Source organism: Lagenorhynchus albirostris, chromosome 4, assembly GCF_949774975.1.
Source record: "Lagenorhynchus albirostris chromosome 4, mLagAlb1.1, whole genome shotgun sequence".
Lineage (NCBI taxonomy): Eukaryota > Metazoa > Chordata > Mammalia > Artiodactyla > Delphinidae > Lagenorhynchus > Lagenorhynchus albirostris.
The window spans coordinates 8,129,649-8,152,112 of NC_083098.1; the positions used below are offsets into that span (position 1 = coordinate 8,129,649).

General features: G+C 40.7%; 1 protein-coding gene across 3 annotated transcripts; it reads right to left on the minus strand.

Moving 5' to 3' along the window:
• Nucleotides 1-262: 262 nt before the first annotated feature.
• On the minus strand, nucleotides 263-21,300 carry PPM1K (protein phosphatase, Mg2+/Mn2+ dependent 1K). Of its 3 annotated transcripts, XM_060147558.1 has the most exons (9): nucleotides 21,177-21,300; nucleotides 16,488-17,001; nucleotides 15,072-15,172; nucleotides 7,820-7,985; nucleotides 7,517-7,661; nucleotides 6,059-6,193; nucleotides 3,185-3,954; nucleotides 2,042-2,121; nucleotides 263-616 (listed from the first exon to the last, which is right to left on the minus strand). In XM_060147558.1, the coding sequence occupies exons 2-7, from the start codon at nucleotides 16,925-16,927 to the stop codon at nucleotides 3,823-3,825; spliced, it is 1,119 nt and encodes a 372-aa protein (XP_060003541.1). In that variant the 5' UTR covers nucleotides 16,928-17,001; nucleotides 21,177-21,300; the 3' UTR covers nucleotides 263-616; nucleotides 2,042-2,121; nucleotides 3,185-3,822. The 3 variants fall into 3 exon arrangements, with proteins under 3 accessions (XP_060003541.1, XP_060003542.1, XP_060003540.1); XM_060147559.1 differs by lacking the exon at nucleotides 3,185-3,954; XM_060147557.1 differs by lacking the exon at nucleotides 21,177-21,300 and adding an exon at nucleotides 20,440-20,556 and having other exon boundaries at nucleotides 2,042-3,954; nucleotides 16,488-16,977.
• Between the last annotated feature and the right edge of the window lie 1,164 nt (nucleotides 21,301-22,464).

The window sequence follows — 22,464 nt, forward strand, 5'->3', positions numbered from 1 at the left end:
TTTTCTTCTTATGTACCAACAAATATTTTGGAAGAGGGAAATGAGAGATAAATCTTGTTTTCAATCCAATCGAAAAGATTTGAATAGATAAGTGTGTATATAATGTTTTCAAAGATTCTTCACATTAATTTTGCAAACAGCCAGGATTTGGCTGCTAAAAAATTTCCAAACATTCACTGACTCCTTTACATCAGTGTTCACAGGGTCACATAATAAATATTGGAAAGTCTGGATGCCAAATAAACACAATTTGATTTTAAAGTGTTTAATGCACATACTTTATTTAAATGTTGCTTTGAACACTGAGATATGATTTTAGTATGCTTACAGTTACTCTAATACATACTTTTAAAACAACGGTCAAAGCAGCAATTACATCAGCCCACTACAGAAGTGCTATACACCCAATTAGTACTTTGGTAAATTATAAAACAAATGTACACAAGAGCACTTTAGCAGAAACTAATTTGGGAGACAGCAAACCGCTCAATTCTGTACAGGAATCCAGTGGAAGAGGAGTCGTTCTTGGAGATGGAACAACCCCACGACTTCACAGCCTCAAATGCGCAGTATGACCATCAGTGGACCGTTTCAACCATCTAACAACCAAGGGGAGCTGCCAGAGAGTCAAGCAGTCTCATTCCAGATGCCAAAAGCAACAGGCAGGTCATCACAGTTTGGCTTCTAAAGACATGACTTTTTATTTCTGCTGAAGTCATCCAGATAAGTGAATATAATAAATGCAGTAAAACGTAACCCAACCAGAATTTTATGTCACTTTGCACAGACGCAGGTATGTGAACTGAAGTGCTAAAGGAAAATACAAATATATGTTTGTGTTTAAGGGTTCAATGCTAAACTTTAACCATCCCTTCCCCCACTGCACCCTGAAGCATTTTCTTATTATAATATTACTGTGAAATTAAATCCTTGTCCGTTCTTAGAAAGGAAACTAAACGTCCTGTCTGATACTGAAGAGTTAGCAGAGGCCTACTCACTCCCTGCCAAGATTTGTTTAAAAAAACATTCAGTTCCACTTAGAAAAAATAATTTCTATTTAAATGACATGCTAAGAATTCTTCAAAGTAAGTAATTTCCCATCATAGAGTACTGAAATTCAAAACTGATCCTGCCAAAACTTTATTATTATTTTTTTTTTCAGAAAAAGTGCATACAACTTTGATGCACTTGACACAAGGGTCTGTGACAAATAAATGGTTGATGGAAAGCAGGACTGCATTTACACTTGAATATATAAGGTACCTAAGAATTTATACTTGTGAAAAATCACAATGATTTTAAGAATATTTTGCCAAATCAATGATGGCAAATAAAGTTAGGCAACTTATTTTAGAAAGATGATTTATATACTACATATAAATGAAAGGCAAACATAAATACAGTTGATTTAAGTTTAATTACATTAATATAATTTACACCATACCTGTACCCACATGGTAATAGCCACATGGCAAATTCACAGTTATAGCCAAAAATCTATTTAGAACAGTCCTTCTGTTCCATTACTATTTGCATAATTCCCAGTAATAGACTTAAAAGCCTAATACACGTATGCTTATCTTTTATGGACTATAATAATCTATAAGTTATACTTCAACGTCGTGGCTTGAAAAACAGACACTAGTGTGTTTTCATGCTTTAGTCAAAGCTGACTAGTTTCAGGTTTTAAAAACTTTCAGGTTGAGCAGAGCAAAATCCACTCCAGACCAAGGCCTACATGTCCTACAAATTCTTCTTTGTCACAGATGGCAATCCACCCAACGCATCAGTGGCTCTTAAACCTCTGAAGTCAACGACATCACCCCCACACTGGTTTTTTAAAGGAAAAGAGAGGAATAGCAATGTGAAGAATTCAAAACAAAAATAAAACCTACATTTTGAGCAGGTCATCTTGTGCTTTAGAGTTTCTGTTTGCTTGTTAGTTTGGAAACTCTCCATACTCCTAAATGTAGCTTCCAAGTTTATGTCCCAAGACCCTACTCAGGAAGAGGGAGAAAGTTTTCCAGGTTTCTTGGCCTACCTTTGGTTCCTCACTTCCCAGGCAATGAATAGGAGACCATATCCTTTCTTGTAATGTTTTTCTTTCTTTTACCAAACTTCCTTGAAAAAAAAAAAACACCTTGAAATATTTCCATACCACTTTTTCCCAAAGGATAATTCCTGATGAATACAGGCAGGAAAACTCAAGATTTCTTTCCTTCCATTCCCAAAAAGGTGAGATGTGAATATCGATGTTGTGCCCCCTTCCTTCTAATAAGCCTTGAGTAGAACTTAAAGAAAAGTCAACCTGAAAACTAAGAGTTGAAGGTACATCAACTTTATCGTTTTGGTTTTTCTTTTGTTTCCACAGAACTCCACATCATTCTTAACACTTCAGTATTTTTCTCACATCCTATTATTTTATATGCAAATTACAATATAGCAATGTATCTTCAAATGCTGTTCTGTTCCTAGGTTTTTCCACAGAAGTTACCCACCACAGAATATCTCCTACAGCCATTTTTAATCTATTTCCTTATCTCCCAGTAACCATTGGTTCTCCACTCTGAAACTTCCCTCAGTTTGTCAAGTGTTCTTAGAGATAAACATATCAATAATTGAAAGCTAACTGGTGAAGGAGCTATGCAGGATTGTTCCCTTTCATTTTCCATTAGTCTAAAATATACATATGTACATACACCTACACATACAACAAATTTACACTGTCTGCAGAAATAAACTGCAGATGTAATTCCATACACACATTTAGAGATTCACATTTTAACAGCAAACTTACACACAGATATAAGGAAATATAGTTTTATACTCCTAAATTACATAGCAAGCTGGAATAGATAAGGCTTTTTTTTTTAGATTTATTCTTTCTTAGGAGTCTTAGAAAAAGGAGACATAAACCTCAAGCTATGTCTGTAGCAGTTATCAGTCAATGTGGGATTATTTTTACTGACAAATTATCCGACTTGCTTACTCTATACAAAAAGCGATAATACAAACATTCTGTATACAAAACACAAAACATAGAATTCGAATAACAAATGGAAACGTTATACAAAATACTTGATACTGTCAGTATATAACTCTGTATAGCTTTGACCAAAGAACTCTTAGCCTGGACATTCTTTTCTGATATGAAGGAATAGTCATAGCTATACAGCATTCTTACCTACAGAAAAACAGGAATGAATTGACTGGTGGCAGGAGAGACCTGGTGACACAGTGGAAATACGTAAGTGCACTGTTGTACATATGTATACAGCTTAGTAGTGTCATGTCAGCTGAATTAATTTCTTTTGCATTGTTACGTTCACCAGTAGGTGATCCAGAGTACAAACTATAGTAACAGAGAACTCAGTTTTCATCCTTAATGCTTGGTACAGTTATTAAAAATAAACACTTGCAGATAACCATTGAGTAGCTGTCAAAATACTGACTAGTTTTGAAGAACTTGAAGGCAAGAACCTGGTCAAATGAATAAAGATCAGAAATGGTCAAAAGAAATTCATAGAGAAATTTAACACTCAGCAAGTGTATCAAAACCATTTTTCATTTGCTCACTCAGAGACTCATTCACAATAGCTGAATTACACGTATTTATACTGAGTATGTACAGTTAGTTGAACATAAATATGACAGGTATTTGTGAAAAACTACTATGTAGATGGTTACTAAGTTTATAGTGATGTGTGTACTGATCTAGTGAGTCCTAGGGTCACCTGGGTACAGTCAGCTTTTTAAAATCTTATCAGTTTCTTGACACAATCAGTGAAAAACTGCACAGAAACTCCAAGTCCCAGCAAGTGATCAGGCCCATCGTCCACTGGAGGCAAAGCTTCTGCTGAACGAGAAGTTGATTTCAGAGGTCTTGTATTTTCCCCAAGCACCAAAAGGCACTACTACTGCAGTAGTGTTGTCTTCAGTACCATACTGTATTGCCTGCAAGTTACGGCAGGAAGGAAGAGATGAACAACAGAAATCAGAGTCTGTACAAAAAGAAATGGCCTTTCTCTGGAAGGCCAAACTGGCTTAAAACACAGTTACTAACGCAGTTATTTCACAGTGGTTTGTATCAATTTCATATAGGATAACTGATGTCCCAAACAACTATATTAACTATATGCCACTGTAGCGGTTTTGGCAATAAATACACCAGTGGACTAAGGTACAAGATACGTAGCTCCTGAAGAAGAAAACACACGTAAAGCATTTAGCATAGGGAATAATGCAGGGTTAAGGATTCAGTGTTAGCTCTTACCTAGCAATTCTGCTCCTAGGAATTTAGCTTAAAGAAATAATAACCTAAGGAAGTGGATGTGTATAAAGATATAAAACTGTAAGAAAGTTTATTACAGTCTATACAAAATAGAAAACTGGCATAAACTAAACTTCCTACAGTGGAATTATAAATCAATTTTAGGAACTAATGCAAATAGCAAATTATATAGTCAGCATTAATAAGTGCTTGGGATTACAGCAAATGTACTTCAAAAGACCTCAGAGCCTGGGACTTCCTGGGTTCGATCCCTGGTCCGGGAAGATCCCACATGCCGTAGAGCAACTAAGCCCATGTGCCACAACTATTGAGCCTGCGCTTGAGCCTGCGAGCCACAACTACTGAGCCTGCGCTCTAGAGCCCACGAGCCACACTACTGAAGCCCGCGTGCCTAGAGCCCATGCTCCTCAACAAGAGAAGCCTGTGCACCACAACGGGAAGTAGTCCCTGCTCGCCGCAACTAGAGAAAGCCCACGCACAGCAACGAAGACCCAACGCAGCCAAAAATAAATAAATTTATTTATTAAAAAAAAAAGAAAATACCTCAGAGCCTGAGGTCAAAACTCTGAAGAAAAAGATTGATAAAAAATATATGATATAGGGGCTTCCCTGGTGGCGCGGTGGTTGGGAATCCACCTGCCAATGCAGGGAACACGGGTTCGAGCCCTGGTCCGGGAAGATCCCACATGCCACGGAGCAACTAAGCCCGTGCACCACAACTACTGAGCCTGCGCTCTAGAGCCCGTGAGCCACAAATAGTGAGCCCACGAGCCACAACTACTGAGCCTGCTCTATAGAGCCCGTGAGCCACAACTACTGACGCCCGCACGCCTAGAACCCATGCTCTGCAACAAAGAGAAGCCACCGCAATGAGAAGCCCGCGCACTGCAGCAAAGAGTAGACCCTGCTCGCCACAACTGGAGAAAGCCTGCATGCAGCAATGAAGACCCAATGCAGCCAAAAATAAATAAATAAAATAAATAAAGAAAAAAAGAGAGCTATCTATCCAAACAGAGTACTAACACGTGGAAATTTTACATTTATTTTTACTGGATATTATCCAGCCTCCAAATTTTAGCTCTGACTGGCACACCAACATACGACTCACCCATATACCTTTTTGTATTTGTTTGTTTTTACACACCCATTTTTCAAAACCAGAAACTGACTATGCTATAGTGTTTCTACATTGGATATTCATGTGGAGCAGTCTAGTTTAAAATGGTCCAGTGGCTGGATTCAGGAGCTCGGCTGTCTGGGTTTGAAGACCAGTTCTGCAATGTGACAATCTTGCCATCTTGAATAAGTTACTTAATGTCTCGGCCTCTGTGCCTCTGCTCTCTTCCTCTGTGAAGAAGGGATAATCCTACCTCCAGCCTCAGAGGGTTATCATGATGATTACATGAGTTAAATACATATGAATAGAAAAGTGCCTGACACACGGTGACATGAGTATTTGCTAATGGTATAATTTACCAATGCTGTTACTGTCATTTCAAGATGTGTACAAAGCCAAAAAAGAAACATAGCTCATTTCCTTGGCATATTGATTTTACTTAACTACTTGGAAGAATTGGAAAAACATTTTTAATTGGAAATATTATGGAGTCAAGTGTAAAATTCCATGTAATACTAAAGCTAAAACACAAGATTTCAAAGAAATCTGCAGTCAGTGGTGGCCCCTCCAGGCTGCAGCGAAACCTGCACCTGGCTTTGTGCTCTCCTCCCCGCCCTGGGACTTCTCTAGCAGAAGCTCTGCTGTGTCACCTGTTCAGTAACTGCATGGGCGGCTTCACTGGGATCGTGGCACTGATTGACGAAGTCACAGATCTCTTGGCTGTTTACCATGAAGTTAATGCCATCTGTAGTGAGGACCAGGAAGCTGTCATCAGCATGATGTAGCTGCGGTCAGAACCAAACGCACAGGGTTATAAACCAGACAGCCTGAGGATAATCTTCATAATGCAACAATTTTATCTGTTTTCCAAGTGGTCAGCCGTGTGTCAGAGCTTGTAGGCAAACAGAGTGAAAATGGAAGGCCTGCATTTAGGGCAAAAGTGGCAACATGTAGCATCAATCACTGAGGACAAACCTAACATTTACTTAGTAACACCGTGGCGGAAGAAGCCAGGTAGCTAAATGCTACCGGGCAGCTTGATGTAATGGCTGAGAGCACTGTCTCTGGAGCCAGGCTTCCTGGGTGTGAAACCCACCTCTGTTTTTCAACTGGGCAAACATAGGTAGGTTGAAGTGTATGTGCTCCAGAATTGTTTTCTCTGTAAAATGGGGTAGGAGTAGCTATTTTGAACAGAGCCTGGCGCATAGTAAACTGCTATGTAAGTATTTGTTAGACGAAATGAATATAATTGGGATATCTATAAGACATAAAATCGTTCAATAAATTAACAGTCATTTGCTGCTGTTACTGGGAGCCTACACTCAAATGTGCCAGGTACTAGAGCAGGCTGGGGGTTGCACAGGTGAAGTGTCGGCTCACCACTGGGTGTATGCTGGGGGAAGCGTAGCGCAATGGGGGCAATGATTAGTAGCAAGCAGAAGATGTCACAAAAAGAGAGGTGGGACAATTATTTAGCTTGGTGGAAAAAGGAAGTCAGGCTCAGCTTCCAAGGGAGAGGGATGCTGAATGATGAGGTGCAGGTGAGCAAGGGCAGTACAGTGATGCTTCCAGGCAAATTCCACAGCAGGGTGACACAAAGCCAACACTTCCTCATACATTAGGCCAGGAAAGCACTATCCTATTTTATCTGAAAAGTTTATCTATCCTTCCATTAATAACTTCTGTTTAAAAGCCATTCTGGGGACTTCCCTGGTGGTGCAGTGGTTAAGAATCCGCCTTCCAGTTCAGGGGACACGGGTTCAATCCCTGGGCGGGGAACTGAGATCCCGCATGCCGCAGGGCAACTAAGCCCGTGTGCCGCAACTACTGAGACCATGCTCTCTGGAGCCCAAGTGACACAACGAGAGAGGAGCCCACACACCGCGAGGAAGAGCCTGCGTGCCACAACAAAAAGATCCCATGCGCCACAAGTAAGACCCGATGCAGCCCAAAACCAATAAATAAATAAATAAAATGAGTATTTTTTCAAAAACTAAGAATAAAAGTCACTCTGGCTTCAATTAAGGCTTCCAAGAAAGCCTGCGGCTGGAGACAATCCTGCATTCCTTCCTTGCCTGTGTGTCAAGGGTTTGCAAGTCCTTTCTTACCTTAATCCTCTTTGTTTCCGGTTCTGCTATCACACCACTCGTTTTAAGATCCAGATCTCCAAGACTCCTGGTCATCGCGAGTCTGCCGTTCACGTGAGGCTGTCCCAAACTATTCCAAGCTATAAAACCGCCACATTTCTTAATCCTGGTCAACAAAATGTTAAAAGACTACGTTGTGATACCCAGAAAACCAAGGCTCCGTTAAACTTAAGCATAAAATCAGTTTAAAATGCAAGGTTTTATTTCTGTCTTGAACTATATAAATAATATCCTTATAGAAAGATTGATGAGTGGAGGTGGTACCTTTCTTTTTCATCTTTTCTTTCTGGAGTGTGGTCAATTGTCAGCTTCATGGGTTTTCCTTTTCTGCACAAAATAGCTCGGCTATCGCCAACACTGGCTACAACCAGTTCAATACCATCTCTCAAAAGGGCTACCGTTGCAGTAGTCCCAGAGGTCAGAAGGGTCGCTGCAGACACGATGAAAAAGAGAACAAGTCAGTGACGGTCAAATGATTGGATGTGGAATTTTTATTACAAGATAAAACATAGGCATGTTAAACTAATGCTGAAATGTATCATTCTAATTTAACTAGAGCTATGCAAATAAAATGCAAATGAACTATGTAAGTAAGAGCATGCAGAGAAAGAGGTATTTAATTCAGTAACAAGGCTCCATGCAAACAGAAAAAGTTGCTAACCTAATTTGGTAAAAAATGCATCACTGTCTCCAAATGGCTTCTATTTATATGCAGTAGGGTTCACTTGAATGGATCATTATTACACCTTTGTGTGTGCATCAGGTGTTGGGGTTAAGAGTATTACATTTTAATTAGATTGGCTAATATGGCAGGATGATTTAGGTCTACAGAGCCCATTCAGGCAAGCCAACTTCTCTAAAATCTATGCACTCAGCTTTTTTCTTCCATTTCTTACCCCTGTGAAATTATCATCAGTTAATAGGCTAAGCAAGATATGCCAAGTGCCTCATTGGCTCTTCAAGCACTATATTTTATATTCTTTCCTTCTACACCTGCTTTAATTTTACAAATGTTCACCAAAAAAAATCCTAAAATGGTTAAAGGTTCACATTCTTTTCTCATCTTTGTCCTCCCCAGACATGAAACAAAGGTACAGCCATCATCATATTAGGAGTAAATCTGGAGAGCAGGGAATGAAATTCATTCTGGTTTCCCATAAACTTGGTATAGTTCACGCTTGTAGTTCCAGCGAACAATCAGTCTGTCCCCAGATGCCGGACAGTGCTGCCAAGTGCTAATCCTGTGGTCAAGCCCTGGGCCCAGAGCACTCCAAGAATATTAATTTCCTCCAACCAATAACAAAATTATACGTTGCTTGGCTGGAGGTCACCGCTATTTCCTCCATCCAATCCAGAGGGCATTTTTGCATCTTTCTTTGGTGTGTATTCTAACAGTGTCTGCCCTGACGTCTTTACTACTTGTTAAAAGTTTTGAGGGTGCATTGAGCCTTGTCAAAGTGAGAGTACTGTGAAATTATGGGCTAAAAAGGAAAGCAAATTGAAAAAATCAAAAAAGATAGCATTTAAAGCAGGTATTATCTTCAGTAACATGGTTAATTCTTTAAAGCATCTAAGTAGAATATTCAGGTGATCATCTAAAGATGATTTTGACTTCAAAGGCAGATTTAGGAAAAATGAAGTGCTATTGACTGACGGAAGCTCAGTCTTTCCCTTTTTTGTTTTTTAAAGACAATTTTAAAAACAGCAGTAATGCATTTTGGAAAGATATATATGCAAGTATTTTCCAATCAGTATATTAAAATGCCTGCTTTAATCAGAAGAGGAAAATGGAAAAAAACATGAATAAACCCTGCTTAATCTTCTATATCCGTGCCGGATTTACTTTATGGAGAGAGAGCGTATATGGTTGCACTATCTTCCCATTTATCTCTTTTGATTTTGGAACTGCTGTGCCAAAGTAGTATCATCTTGGCAAAACTAAAATATATAACATATCATAGTCGTACAACACAAACGTTTTAGTGTATCAGTGATGTTTATATTACAAATGTCAACTTGTGAGTGTCCTAAAACATTATACAAGGGAAGCTTTACAGTTGAACCTCTGTAATCTTTTCAAATGATGAGAAGAGCCAGGCGAGAAAACACAGGCGTTTACTCAGATGCTACCTGTCCAGGGAGTTTAGTATTCTCCTTTGTTTAAACTGACAGGAGCAGCTTTTCTCTCTTTTTTTTTTTTTTTTTTTTGGCCGCGCTACACAGCAGCACGCGGGATCTGAGTTCCCTGACCAGGGATCGAACTGGTGCCCCCTGTAGTGCAAGCTCAGAGTCTTAACCACCAGGGAAGTCCCAGGAGCAGCTTTTTCTTAAAAGTGGTTTTTAATTGGCTACATCAAGAGTTAAAACCTCATAAATGAAAACTTCAAGTTTAGCTGCTTAGGATTATAATCATGGCTCTGCCATTTGGGAATTTAAAAGAGCTTGAGTTTTTAACCAACCCAACTTCACAGTTCCAAAATCCCAGGATTTATGGGAAAGTTTTCAAAACTGTTGATTCTGGTTTGCTAAGCATCTAAGAATATAAATATTAAATCAGCATTTATTTTCATTTAACATTTAACATGGAAGTAAAAATTCTCACTTTTTTCCCTAACAACAAAACTATAAAACTAAGACATCTTTCAATAAGTTCTTAACACTCACTGGACATTTTCTACTGCAAGTCATCTCAACTAATGGGACAAAGAGGATGTGGGAACCTTCCAGTAGTCCAGGCTAGGAACCGCTGGACTCCTTCACCTGGGACAAAATTAAGCAGATCTCTCTTTCCACTGAAGCCCAGCATATAGTGTCCACGGGCTCCAGGTCTAGAGCTGCTGACCAGGCACAGTTCTCTGCCACAAATAACACGCACAGAGGCAAATAGGAAATTCACCCAGGAATTGTGCTCAAACATTACAAACCTGCAACACAGGGGAGGGTAGAGAAAGAGCTGCAAAATAAGGGGAAGGGTTTTATTTTGGTGAAAATTTCACTAGCAAATTATATAATATTCCAGGAGATGCCAAATCAATGATTCCAAAACTCAGTTTGCCCAAGTTGATGGTATTTTGTAGTTGAGTCTGTTTTTCATCACAGAGCAACACTTCTTGGTTTTGTGGCTTCCCAAGGCAGGAAAACCTATATTCAAATGTATGTGTACCAAGACACATATTGTGGTAACACAGACACACATCTATATACTCATGCACACACACACAGTCAGTCAGTCAGTCTTGAAGAGTAAATCAGTACGTTTATTGAGTTGAAAAAAATGCACCGTAAATTTGTTTGGTATCAATATCAGAACTGTCCCAGTTACAAAAGGGAAAATTCATGGGTAGAGCACTGAATAGTTCGTATCTGACAAGCATACCAGAGAGGATGTAAACTACAGTATACCACCAAATTACTGGGATTTAAATATAAATCAAGAAGGAATCAAAGCACCTCCTATACCAGATACAAGGAGTGACTTATTTGTTAATGGTGCTAAATGCAAGGATTTTAGTATCTATAAGGCATTTTTTGAGTAGAAGATTAAATTAATTGTTTAAATAAAGGCTAGCAAGGCTCTTGAGCTCTAATGAATGTTTACAATTTTATGTAATTCATAAATTGGGAGTTTCTGCAGCTCTCTCTTTCCTCCAGTGTCGCAGGTCAATATATCAAAAGAAAAATGATCAAGATTTTGAATGGCAACATAAAGAGTAAAGCTGTACTTTTCAAAGTATAACCCCCCCGCCCCCAGTAATTATTCAACTGTGTAAAAAATAATATGTATAAACCAATACAGTTTCAGTGTTTATCAAAAATGGGCATTCTAGACATGTATGATCATAAACACTAAATCAGTAACAAGTTGAAGCAGTAACAGCACAATAAGAATATCTCTTCAATGCTGTCCCTATTTTTTTTGCTTTTGGCTGCCTCCAACATAAGAAGGGAAATCAAAAACATGGCATTTCTCACACTGGTTATTTTTTAGTGTAATTCTTCCATAAAGAGATCAAGGAACATGAAGAGCATGGAAGTTTCCAATGAGACTCACAATGCTGCCACCAACGTCTCCCACTCTGAACGTCAGAGCAAGTCTTCTCTTTTTGATCCATTTGTCTCTTGGGGAGCTTTGTTGCTTTCAAATCTTAAGCAATCTAGAAACACTTCGAAGAGTTTATCGGATATATAGGATATCATCTAAGTTTTCTACCATCTGGTTTGAGTGACAATTTGTTCATTAAACAATAGACTAATGGGACATCACTTGAACTTACTGGCTGGTTTCATTAATTGTAAAAATACACATGACTGGTATAAAATGAATACAAAATATTCAGAGATGATGATGAAATTAGTTATTTGTAAATAAGGGTAAATTGAAAATGCATCTACAACAAATCAATAAAATTAGCTAGCAATTTCTTAAGGGCTGTTTCTTGATAAGTGGCATTCTGATTTTATTCTCCTCAAACTACCCCCATTTTAAACTGAAATAGTAAATATTTTAAATGCTAATGAGGTAATTGGAAGTATTTTATGCAGATATTGGATGAAAGTCTTAAAAAGAAGAGAGTGTTTTATTTTCACTTTATTATTTTCACTTTCTTTTGAGAAAGCTAATAGTATGACGTGGGGCACTCTTCCCTACCTGAAATTCCAGCATTAGTGATTCATTCCTATGGTTTAACCAATCTCTTTTCAGCTTTCCTTACTCAAAACTCAGATCCCCCCTAGAAGTGATAACTCATTAAAATATATACATTATATTAATAATTTGGTTAAATCAGCTATAGGATAATCAAGGGATAAGTTATGATAACTTTGGTAAGAAAGAGTAGGCAGTGGAGATCAGTTTAGTCCAAATAATTATTGAGTACCTTCCAGACTCTCTACAGGGTGCTGAACCCTAGAGATTCAAAACTGAATAAGCCATGGCCCCTACCCTCAAGCTGATCACAGAAAGGGTTCAAGGAGGGAAAATGGAGCTGATGCTGAAAGAAAAGGTGAAAAAAATTGGAGAGGGCAAACTGCACTTACTTCACAATTTTATTTAACTAGCATGGGTCCTACTCACAGCTATGCCAAAAAGAATATTATTCGCTCTTATAATACTGATACTGCTTCAGTTCTTACTAAAAACTAAAAAATGATTTTAAATTTAAATAATCACTTTGAAATCTGAAGTGGTACGCTTTTTTTTTTTAAATCCGCATATTGAAAGGTTAAATGACGTACAGCATCCTATCTTTAGTGGCTTTAATATATTTGATAAAATAGCCCCCAAATTTCAAAAGGCAATTTTTGCCACCTTTGGAAGCCTTGGCAACCGATTAACAATAAATTTAAAGCTGTTCTCAAAATACTTACTTTAAAAAAAAACCACACAGACTAACTGATCTATAAGAATACATCGAAAATAAGACTTAAGAACAACAATGTCATAACAGACCCTTTCTTTTTCTTTTAGTAGTACTCTAAGCATCATTCTGTCATGCTCCATTATACTCGCAAGCAAATGAAAAATAAATTCTAGAATTATCTTATGAAAGGTCTGAGATCATTAACTCAAAGTATGTGACAGAGGAACTAAGTTAAATAAATAAATTTTCACTTCATTATTAGAGATGAAGTACATTTTTATGATTAATGTTTTTGCACAACTGAATTGATGTGAGAAAGGTATCTTTAGAAAGGTTCTTTTAAGGTAGGCAAGTTAAGTCAATTCTCTCCCTAAGTTCAAAATTCCCTTTAACTGTAATTTATTATTTAATAAATGAAAGGAGTACTCTCACATTTTATACCAAATCTATCACTGTTTTAAGCATCTTCGTCAAGTAGATCCTTTACAAAAGGGCTAACTGCACCCATGAAGGGTTACTGGTTTTTGATTGTTGGCCACATTTCCATGGTAAAGTTGAACATTCCTTTCTGAAAACCTTGCCCAGTGAGCTCTACCTATTTACGCAACAGCTGGGGCACACCACCTGCGCTACAGCCAATAAACTTCGTGGTGTGATACACAGCTGGCCTGCTTATAGATGAAATAAAAGCATAGCAATATTCAGAGTTATAAAAATACAGCTATAAGAAAGTGTTTTGATGTCCTCGTCACTTTCGTATGTTTTACCCACGAGGAACCAGTACAGAATCTCTTCACTTTTGTATGTTTTCCCCACGAGGAACAAGTACAGAATCTTATGCTAAAATCTACCATCTCTCAACCCTTATTTTCACAAGGTGAGGGGCCAGCTGGAAGGCGGAAAAAAAGTCCTAAGGAACGGAGAAGAGAAAATGGGCCTGAATAATCTACAAACGAGAAAATAAATCCCTGAACTGAACAAAGAGAGTGGACTCTAATGCTTTTTGGAGAAGTATGATGATGATAAGGTTCTCGAAAAAGAGGAGGAAAAACTTCTTAAAATGGCAAATAGAGCCATCCTAGAATCATCCTCTCTAATACTCATCTTTAAATACGCCCATGAGAGAGGCCACGGTGGGTGCCAGGAACATCTCAGGCCTAACTCTGCAATTGACCTTCTACCTCTCTCTGAGTTTCACTTCCTCATCTGTGAAATAGCGAGAATTTCCAGCCCTATGCATGCCAACTGAAAATTACAAAAATAACATTGCTGTGGTACACTTTGACCTCCTTTAAACAAAAGGACGAACAAAACACAGATTAATGTTACTGCATGATTCGTTTTCAAATCGGTTATGAGGTCTATATACATACATTTAAATGGTTGCTGCAGAAGTTTTCAAGGTTAACTTTATGAGCAATAAACTGGGGGGCCAGCTAACCAAAAAACATCAGCTACATTCTCCTGAAATGCTTTTGATAAATTTAGTCAAAATCAGAAACATTTTACTTTCAAAATGTAAGGTCACACAGTACACAAATTCTAAAATTCAGCTGCCATGGCCTTGTGTTTAACAAATTAAAAAAAATGTCAACTAGCTACCACGGGAAAGCTGCAGATCAAGTTTTTTAAGAAATGGAAGAAAAAAGATCTTCCTTCTAATTTTACAGAGTAGTGCATATTAGCCATTGTCCTTTTCTATTGAGGACCAATTAGCAATTTTCTTCTGATGTGGACATTTACTCTCTGGCTAGATTAGATTACCCTGTAGTGAATTTCAGTACTTGCTCGTCAGATTCCTCTTAAAAAAAAACCCCAAATAATAAACCCTCTCATAGTACGGACCTCTTGCCCATAAAACAAGCAATCAAACAGATTAAAAAATGTTTTTTAATCTTTTTAAAATTGAAATTCAATATCAGAGCCATTTTGGAGCTCCAATTTCTAAAACAATCTCCAATATAGTTCATTTAAAAGTGGATTTCGTTTGGATTCCAAATAACATTTAAAGTGATTCTTCATTTAAAAAATCATTTTCAACATAAGCATCCTTACAAATAAACTTACATTAAAACGCCCACCCCTAAAGGGCTTAAAGTGTTTCCTTCTTCCCTGAAATGCCCCAGGACAGTAAAGAAAGAGATTGCTTTACTTACCATCAGCAGACAGGTGGGCGTGCCTTGCAAAGGCTTTATCTATTTCTAGAAAAGCCAAGGTCAACACAGTTTCCAAGTTCTCCTCCTTAGGAAGCAAATCCCTTCGTGGAGAGGAAAAAAGAGCCGCAAACAGTCATTTGACTACAGGTTTCTAGCCTTCCTCTTGGTCCCTCCAGCTAGCAGTCATTCCATACAATGGACCTCCGTGGCTTGCCTTTCAGAGGCTTCAGATCCACATATTAACGAATCAAATTGAGGAAGAATCAGGCACAGAGATAAGCCTTTAAAAACAGTCAAATAAAAGCCCAAGTCTCCATCCTTAAAAAATTAATCCTCACTATCACAACCCTGAGAAGTCAAGAGTTCCTTTATATTAAATTTAAGCCACTGAGTTCCTTTGTGGAATAAGGCAAAATATATATAAACCAACTGATGAACGGTATGAATAACTATGCTTGGGAAGAAGAGTCACGTGGTCATAACTGTCACATGTTCTCCCTCTCTTTTAATTCTAGCAGTAGAATTAATAATTAATAATAATAATTAATAATAATTGTGGTAAATAAACTTTTTAAAGAGCTCCAAAGCACCCTCATTAAAAGCATTTTCCCTATTCTAATGCCAATCATCTAAAGCTATTTTCAACAAGTATTCCAAGCTATTCATACCACTTGAAAGAATAATTACCACTTACTGAAGCACTGTGTGCCCTGCACTGATAGGAGTAAATGTTACTCATAGATTCTCAGAATACATGAGATCATGTACTTTATTATGTTAATTCACTTGAAATGATCACAAGTCAAGGGCTGCAGATTCTGGTCAATGCTCTCACCAAGGGAGTTGTTAAAACATACATATTTCTGAAGTGGTAATAATCATCTGTAATAACTGGCATGCTTGAGCAACTGCTTGTTCATAAAACAATAGTGTGAAAGCACTCAAATAACTACCTTAACAGTGAATCTTGGGACTTCCCTGGTGGTACAGTGGTTAAGAATCTGCCTGCCAACGCAGGGCACACGGGTTCGAGCCCTGGTCCGGGAACATCCCACATGCCGCGGAGTAACTAAGCCCGTGCGCCACAACTACTGCGCCTGTGCTCTAGAGCCCACGAGCCACAATTACTGAGCCCACGAGCCACAACTACTGAAGCCCGTGCGCCTGGAGCCCGTGCTCTGCAAGAAGAGAAGCCACCGCAGTGAGAAGCCCGCGCACCGCAACGAAGAGTAAGCCCCGCTCACCGCAGCCAGAGAAAGCCCGCGCACAGCAGCAACGAAGACCCAATGCAGCCATACATACATAGAAAAACAAACAAAAAAAAGCAGTGAATGTCTCAGCCAAAAGGTGAAAGTTTAAACAGGAAGCAGAAGGCACACTGCAGAGAGTGAAAGCCATTGTATCATTTGTACGTACAGGATGCATTTCTCCATGTGGGTGTGACAGAAATCGGCCGCCGACGGTCCGCCATGGCCATCATACACCGCAAAGTACAGGACTTCGTCTGTCAGCTGAGCAAAGCCAAACCGATCTTCGTTCTCTTTTCGTTTGCCAATCTGCGAGGCGCAGCCCACGTTCGCCAAGCTGACTTTGGGAATCGGCTTGCCATACTTAATGCTGGGCGGCAGCAGAATCGGCTCATCGATGCGGTTATCCCAGATGCCAAAATTATCCCAGGTGGCTGGCCGTCCGCTACCATCAGGGTCAAACCGAGAACGCCGGGTCTCTGAAGTGGAGCTGTGGCACGTGGGCGTCACCCACCTGTCGTCCTGCAGCAGGCGGGCGCCGAGTAGCGCTTTCCTCCTCACCTGGTTTCCAGCACTTCTAACCAAAGTAAGTAAGGCAGCTGTGGACATAACTCCAGAGGACTCAGGAATTAGGGAACCGTCAATGGAACAACAATGGGCTGTCTTCCAGAGAAACGATGCAACTGAGTAGAAAGAAACAGAGAAAGAGAGAGAGAGAGAGAGAGAGAGAGAGAGACTCCATCAATGATTTCAAATATAACTGATATATCATTAGATAGTACCAAGAATGAAGTCTGTAAAGGAGGTGGCACTTAACAGCCTACTTCTAAGAATAGTGGATCAAAAATGAATTGATTTACCTACCCCATTCACAGGGTTTAAATTCTATAAAAATTTGACAATGTGCACAGCTCACATAGAACAAGTGCTTCTCCAACTTTAACCTACAATCACTTGGGGATCTTGCCAAAATGTAAATTCTGATTCAGTCTGTCAGGTGAGGCCTGAGATGCCGTATTTCAAACCAGCTCCCTGGTCCTGCAAACAAGTTGCTGGTCGGGCAGGCCCACACTTTGAGTAGCGAGAATATAGAAAACAGGTGTAACTAAATAGTCTTCCCTTCATTAACTCCATTGCTCTGAAGAAAAGGTGGGGAAAAATATTAACAGTAACAAAGTCTCTTACAAGAGTTAGAAATTAAAAAAAAAGAAAACGGGTTAATAGAATATTTATGATAGCTCTGTACTCAGAGAGTGCCCAAGTTTTAGCAAAGATACAATCTAGGATCTCAGTTCAGTTTAAGATTTCTCAACTTACTAAACTTTATTATTCTGGTTAATGTAAATTGGGTCGTGTGTGTGATCTCAGAAACTGGGGGCAACTGCACGTGTGACAAGCAGCCCTGATTTATGAGCCACTGATCTATGCATTTACATTAACAGCTGCAGCTCATCCGAAAGCCTCCCCAGGGCGTTGGCAGGGGGAATTCCTACACCCCTGCAGGAAGGGCTGTGTTTCTGGCAGTTTGCCATACAAATAAGGTTCTAAGCAGAAATTCGTCTCCACAGTGTTTCGTTCTGTTACTTTATGAATTAAAAACCAACTGTAAAAAATAGCACAATATTACGATTTGATAATGCCGGCGGCGGGTATACAGGTGTTATATTATTCTCAACTGCACGTTTGAATTGTTTCACAATAAAAAAATGAATTTGAAAAAAATGTATCTCCCCAAAAGGCACACATGAACACACACAAAAAGCCCAGCTTGAATTCATCTACAAGAAAATGCATTACAGATTTGAAACAATCATTTTCAATAAGTTTTTGGAAATCAGTCTAGCTGTGTGTAGGAAGGACCATTACTCCTTTCAGTAAGTAAAGTAGTAGAAGGAAAGGATGAGGTTCCAAAGAACGCCCTTGGATACCTAAGCAATGGAAGACCTCTGAGCCCTGCCTTCTCAGAATTTAGAATGAAGATGGCCTCCCAAACTATTAAGGGGTCACAAAAGACTTAGGAGGCCGTTCCCTCTTGGCCTTTTAGCTAATATCATGTACTAAAGTCTGAAACTCACTTCTTTTATGACGACACTGGGGTCGGGGGAGACATAGCACCTCCGGTTATCAAAGGGAAACCACATCCCATTACCAAAAAAAAGAGGTGTTTACTCCTTTGCTTCTATTTGAAGGTTATATGTTATTCAAAACCAAAACTGTTTTTACTCCCCAATCAACACAAAACGTATGGCTCATGATTTACTTTAATCACATGAATTTTTTAAAACGTGTCAGTGTGAGCCTGCATATATTCTACATACTGACAATAAATAAACGCTGAAAATACTTGCCATTTTCATCATTTTAACATTCATTTGTGTGACCAGGCCTCCATCTTCCTCCTCCTCAATGCTTTTGGTTAATCTCATACTTTAAAGTCCTGACACAGAACTCTGACAGTTGAACGAAGTTGACCCCTGATTGAACAACGCTGACTAGCAGGGGGGATTCTCAGCAAAGAGGGTTAAATGAAATAAGTTGTGAGTCCACGAGAGGAGGCATAGAGATTCCACAGTAGAGCGCTGGTGAAAAGCCACATCCTGAGAGTAGGAAATCTCAGGTGAAAAGCATCAGAAAGGGGAAAAAAAAAAAAAAAAAAGGCATTTGGTTTCTAGTAAACTTTTGAAGTATACACTTTGTTTAAAAATAAAAGGGGGGGAGTGATGAAGAAAGCCACAGCTACTAGATTGCTGTGCCTAGTTTACATCTTCATCTTATTCCAATTTTATAATCCCGCAATGATTTAAACACCTTGGAGCTGTCCAAATGTGCTTTTGGAAAAGGGAGGCGCGCCCGGTCTCTGGCAGCAGCGTGCACTTGGGATTTGAGTTAAACTGCTCTTGACTGTTGAAAGCAGGTAAATAGTGCAGTTTATTGCTGTCATGTTAAGCACATGCCAAAATTACTCAGGAGTTCTACGGATCAGTACTACTGAAACTTGCTTAGATTTATACCTCTAGCAAAAATATTTAACGAAGTATTCACATTTGCCCATTATAAAGTGGCACTCAGGTATCTTTATATCAGTAACTTACACAATGGAAACACAGGTAATTTTAATATTCTTAAAATAATTCTTTAAGCACTCTAGAAAAAAGAAAAAATCATCCCAATCGATTCAAATATTATGGAAACCTCCAAAATGTATTTCAGGAAATTTGGGCTCCAATATCCTCTTTACCTCCTTCTAGGAGGAAGGAAAGAAAATCTACTAGTTTACATGAGGGAGAAAACAAAAACAACAGAAACCTCCAATGACTCCTCTTAGGTTTGATGTGAACATATGTATTTAGATGTGTGAATAGAGAAAAGAACATGGGAGCAATGAAAAGTATTCATCATTCTGATTCCATAAATATCTTGTAAAACATTTCAGTTAATGTGGATACAGACCATATTCCAAACGTTCATTTAAGAATTTTCCAGAACAACTGAGTATAAAGTGTGTATTTTATCCTTTTTCATTTCCTCTAGAGCACCAAATACAACGTTGAGAGCTACACATTAAATTTTCAGTAAATTTTTTAAAAAAAGAAGAAGAATTTTCCTTTACGTTCTATCACCAGCACCTCTCCCACTCTTCCTCTTCTCTAAGATTCCAGTCAAGGGAAGTAGGTGCCTGTGTTGGTGAGAAAAAAATCCTGAAAAATTATAACTGAGACTTTTTTCCCCCTAGACTACGACACTATCGCTGTCTTTCAAGACCAACATAATCTGTCACCTTAGCTGCCCAGTTCTAAAGCGCCGACCACCTCCTTCTTTCCTCCGCACTGGTGGAGTGTGCAAGGACCGGAGAGGCCTTGCTGCACATTTCCAGTCTGAAGCTCAGAAAGGCCGGTGGAGCTTTAGAGACTCCAAATTCCCTGGCTGTTGCCACCGGAGTCTCGCCTTTGTCACCTCCTGGGAAATCTCTAACCTACAGACGGCGGCTGCGAAAGAAGACGTCAGCAGCCACAAGGCCTTGAGATTATAGTGCGCTCTTGGCAAAGCAAGACCCACGTCCGCAGGTCGATCCCAGCTAGGGCTCTGCATCCTTCTCTCTTCCGAGCCCCTGAAAAGCTCACCCTTGGACAGTTCGGGATCCTGGGCTTGGCTCGCTGGCCGGGACAGCTGAGCGACCCAGGGCGATACACCGCAGCAAGCGCAGCCTCCCACCGGCGCAGCGCGCGGCAATGCTGCCGGCTGGGTTCCCTCGCGCACCTTCCGCCGCCCAGACCCCGCCTCCCAACCGCAGTCTCCGCGGACAGATTCCGGCCACCGCCACGTCTCCCTCGGCCCGGCCGCAGCTGCAGCGGCGACAAGGCGCTGACCCCCGCAGCATCCTCGCATCCGGGGGTTGGGGCTAGGCGACTCGGGGCCTCGCTAAAGGGAAGGGAGGGCAGGCGGCCCCTGCTTCCCGTCCATCGACCCTTCCATGGTCCCCTCCCTCCTTCCAGCCCGGCCCACCACCCTCGCTCGGCAGGAGCCTCCAGCTCGCAGTCAAGTTCAGGCCGAGCGCGAAGGCTCCGCAGGAAATGCCGGCAGCCGGTGGCTCAGCCACCAAGGTGGGCCCCGCCCGGACATGCTGCTCCAGAACTCGAAAAGAAAGCAAGCTGCGCACAGAGAACCCAGGCACCGGCCGCCGGGCTCGGACTGAAGGGGCTGGGGAACTAAACAGATATTCCCCTCCCCTCCCCTCCCCTCCCTGGGGAACCCTCCTCCGTTTACCCTCCATTCCGCGGACCGGGAGCAGTGGGCTGTGCCCCCATCCGTAAGTATCATAAACGGTTAAATAAATGAAGTACACTCTCCAGGCTCTTACCTCGTGATGGCAATGTCCCTGGAAAAATTGTAATTAGCTAACGGAGGGCGGGAGAGGGGTTTTCTGTAAATAAGACTGCCTTCTCCGATGTTTCCAGTCTCTGGAGCAAGCAGTTAGAACACCCACTGGCTCAACTGCTGGAAATTCTCGAGAATTTTTCTCGGGCAGCTGCCAGATGGAGAGGGGCACGTCTGTTCCCGCTGACTGATGGCAGCTCCGACCAATCCGCGCTCAGCGGCGAGGCGCGCACGCCTCCCGGGCTCTCGGTCGCAGCCAATCACAGGTTCTGACGGGACCGAGCCTCCCCGCAAGGGCCGTTGGACTTGGCTGACTTTCAGCAGTGCACCGCAGAGCGACGTCAACTTGGGCCAGTGGTGGCTCGCGGGGATGTCCGCCCTTCCGAAGGCCGTGGCTCTCTGGCCAATGAGGGAGCGCCTCTGCGGTGGGTGAGGTCGAGAAATTTGGTACCTCGCCAGGGGGTTGAGGAGAGGCAGTGTGTCGCTTGAGGCAGTGGAGCGGTAGTGACAACTAGGAAAGCCAGAACGGAATGCCAACACTTTGCCTGGGCTGAGGTAATGAAAGACATCTGGTTTCATTGCTGTTCTTTGAAAAACTCAACAGTGCACCGTTCTTCGTGACTGAACAGGCATCTCGTGATCCCTTGAGAATGTGTGGGTTTTTTTTCACTTTTTATTTATTTATTTATTTATTTTGGGGGGGGGTTGGGCTGCACCGCGTGGCATGCGAGCTCTTAGTTCCCCCACCTGCCCCCTGCAGTGGAAGCGCGGAGTCCTAATCAGTGGACAGCCAGGAGACTCCCCTTGAGAATGTTGATTCATTTATTCCACAAGTATTTCTGTGTGTTTAGGGAGGACCTTTTGTGTGCCAGGCACTGGAGATAAATCTCGACACAAATAGACATGATAGATGCCTTCATAAAGCTTCCAGTCTAAAGAGGAGGAAGAGGGAGAACAGAAAGAGGTAAACAAGCAAATGACATAATAACAAATCATGTCAAGGAAGGAAATAAACAGATGTGGATACAGAGGATAATAGGAGGTTGAGGTTAGCTAGAGAGGGTTGTTCTATAAGAACTTAATAACGTTTAAACAAAGAGTGAGAAGATCAGTCAGCCACGGCACCTGGAAAGTGATTGTTCTGGGCAGAGGGGACAGCAGAGCAAATGTCCTGAGGTGGGACAGCTTGACATTTTGGAAGAACAGAAAGGCCAGTGTGGGTCTAGTTTAGAGGGAGGGAGAGAGCAGCATGACAGAAGGAGATGAGGTAG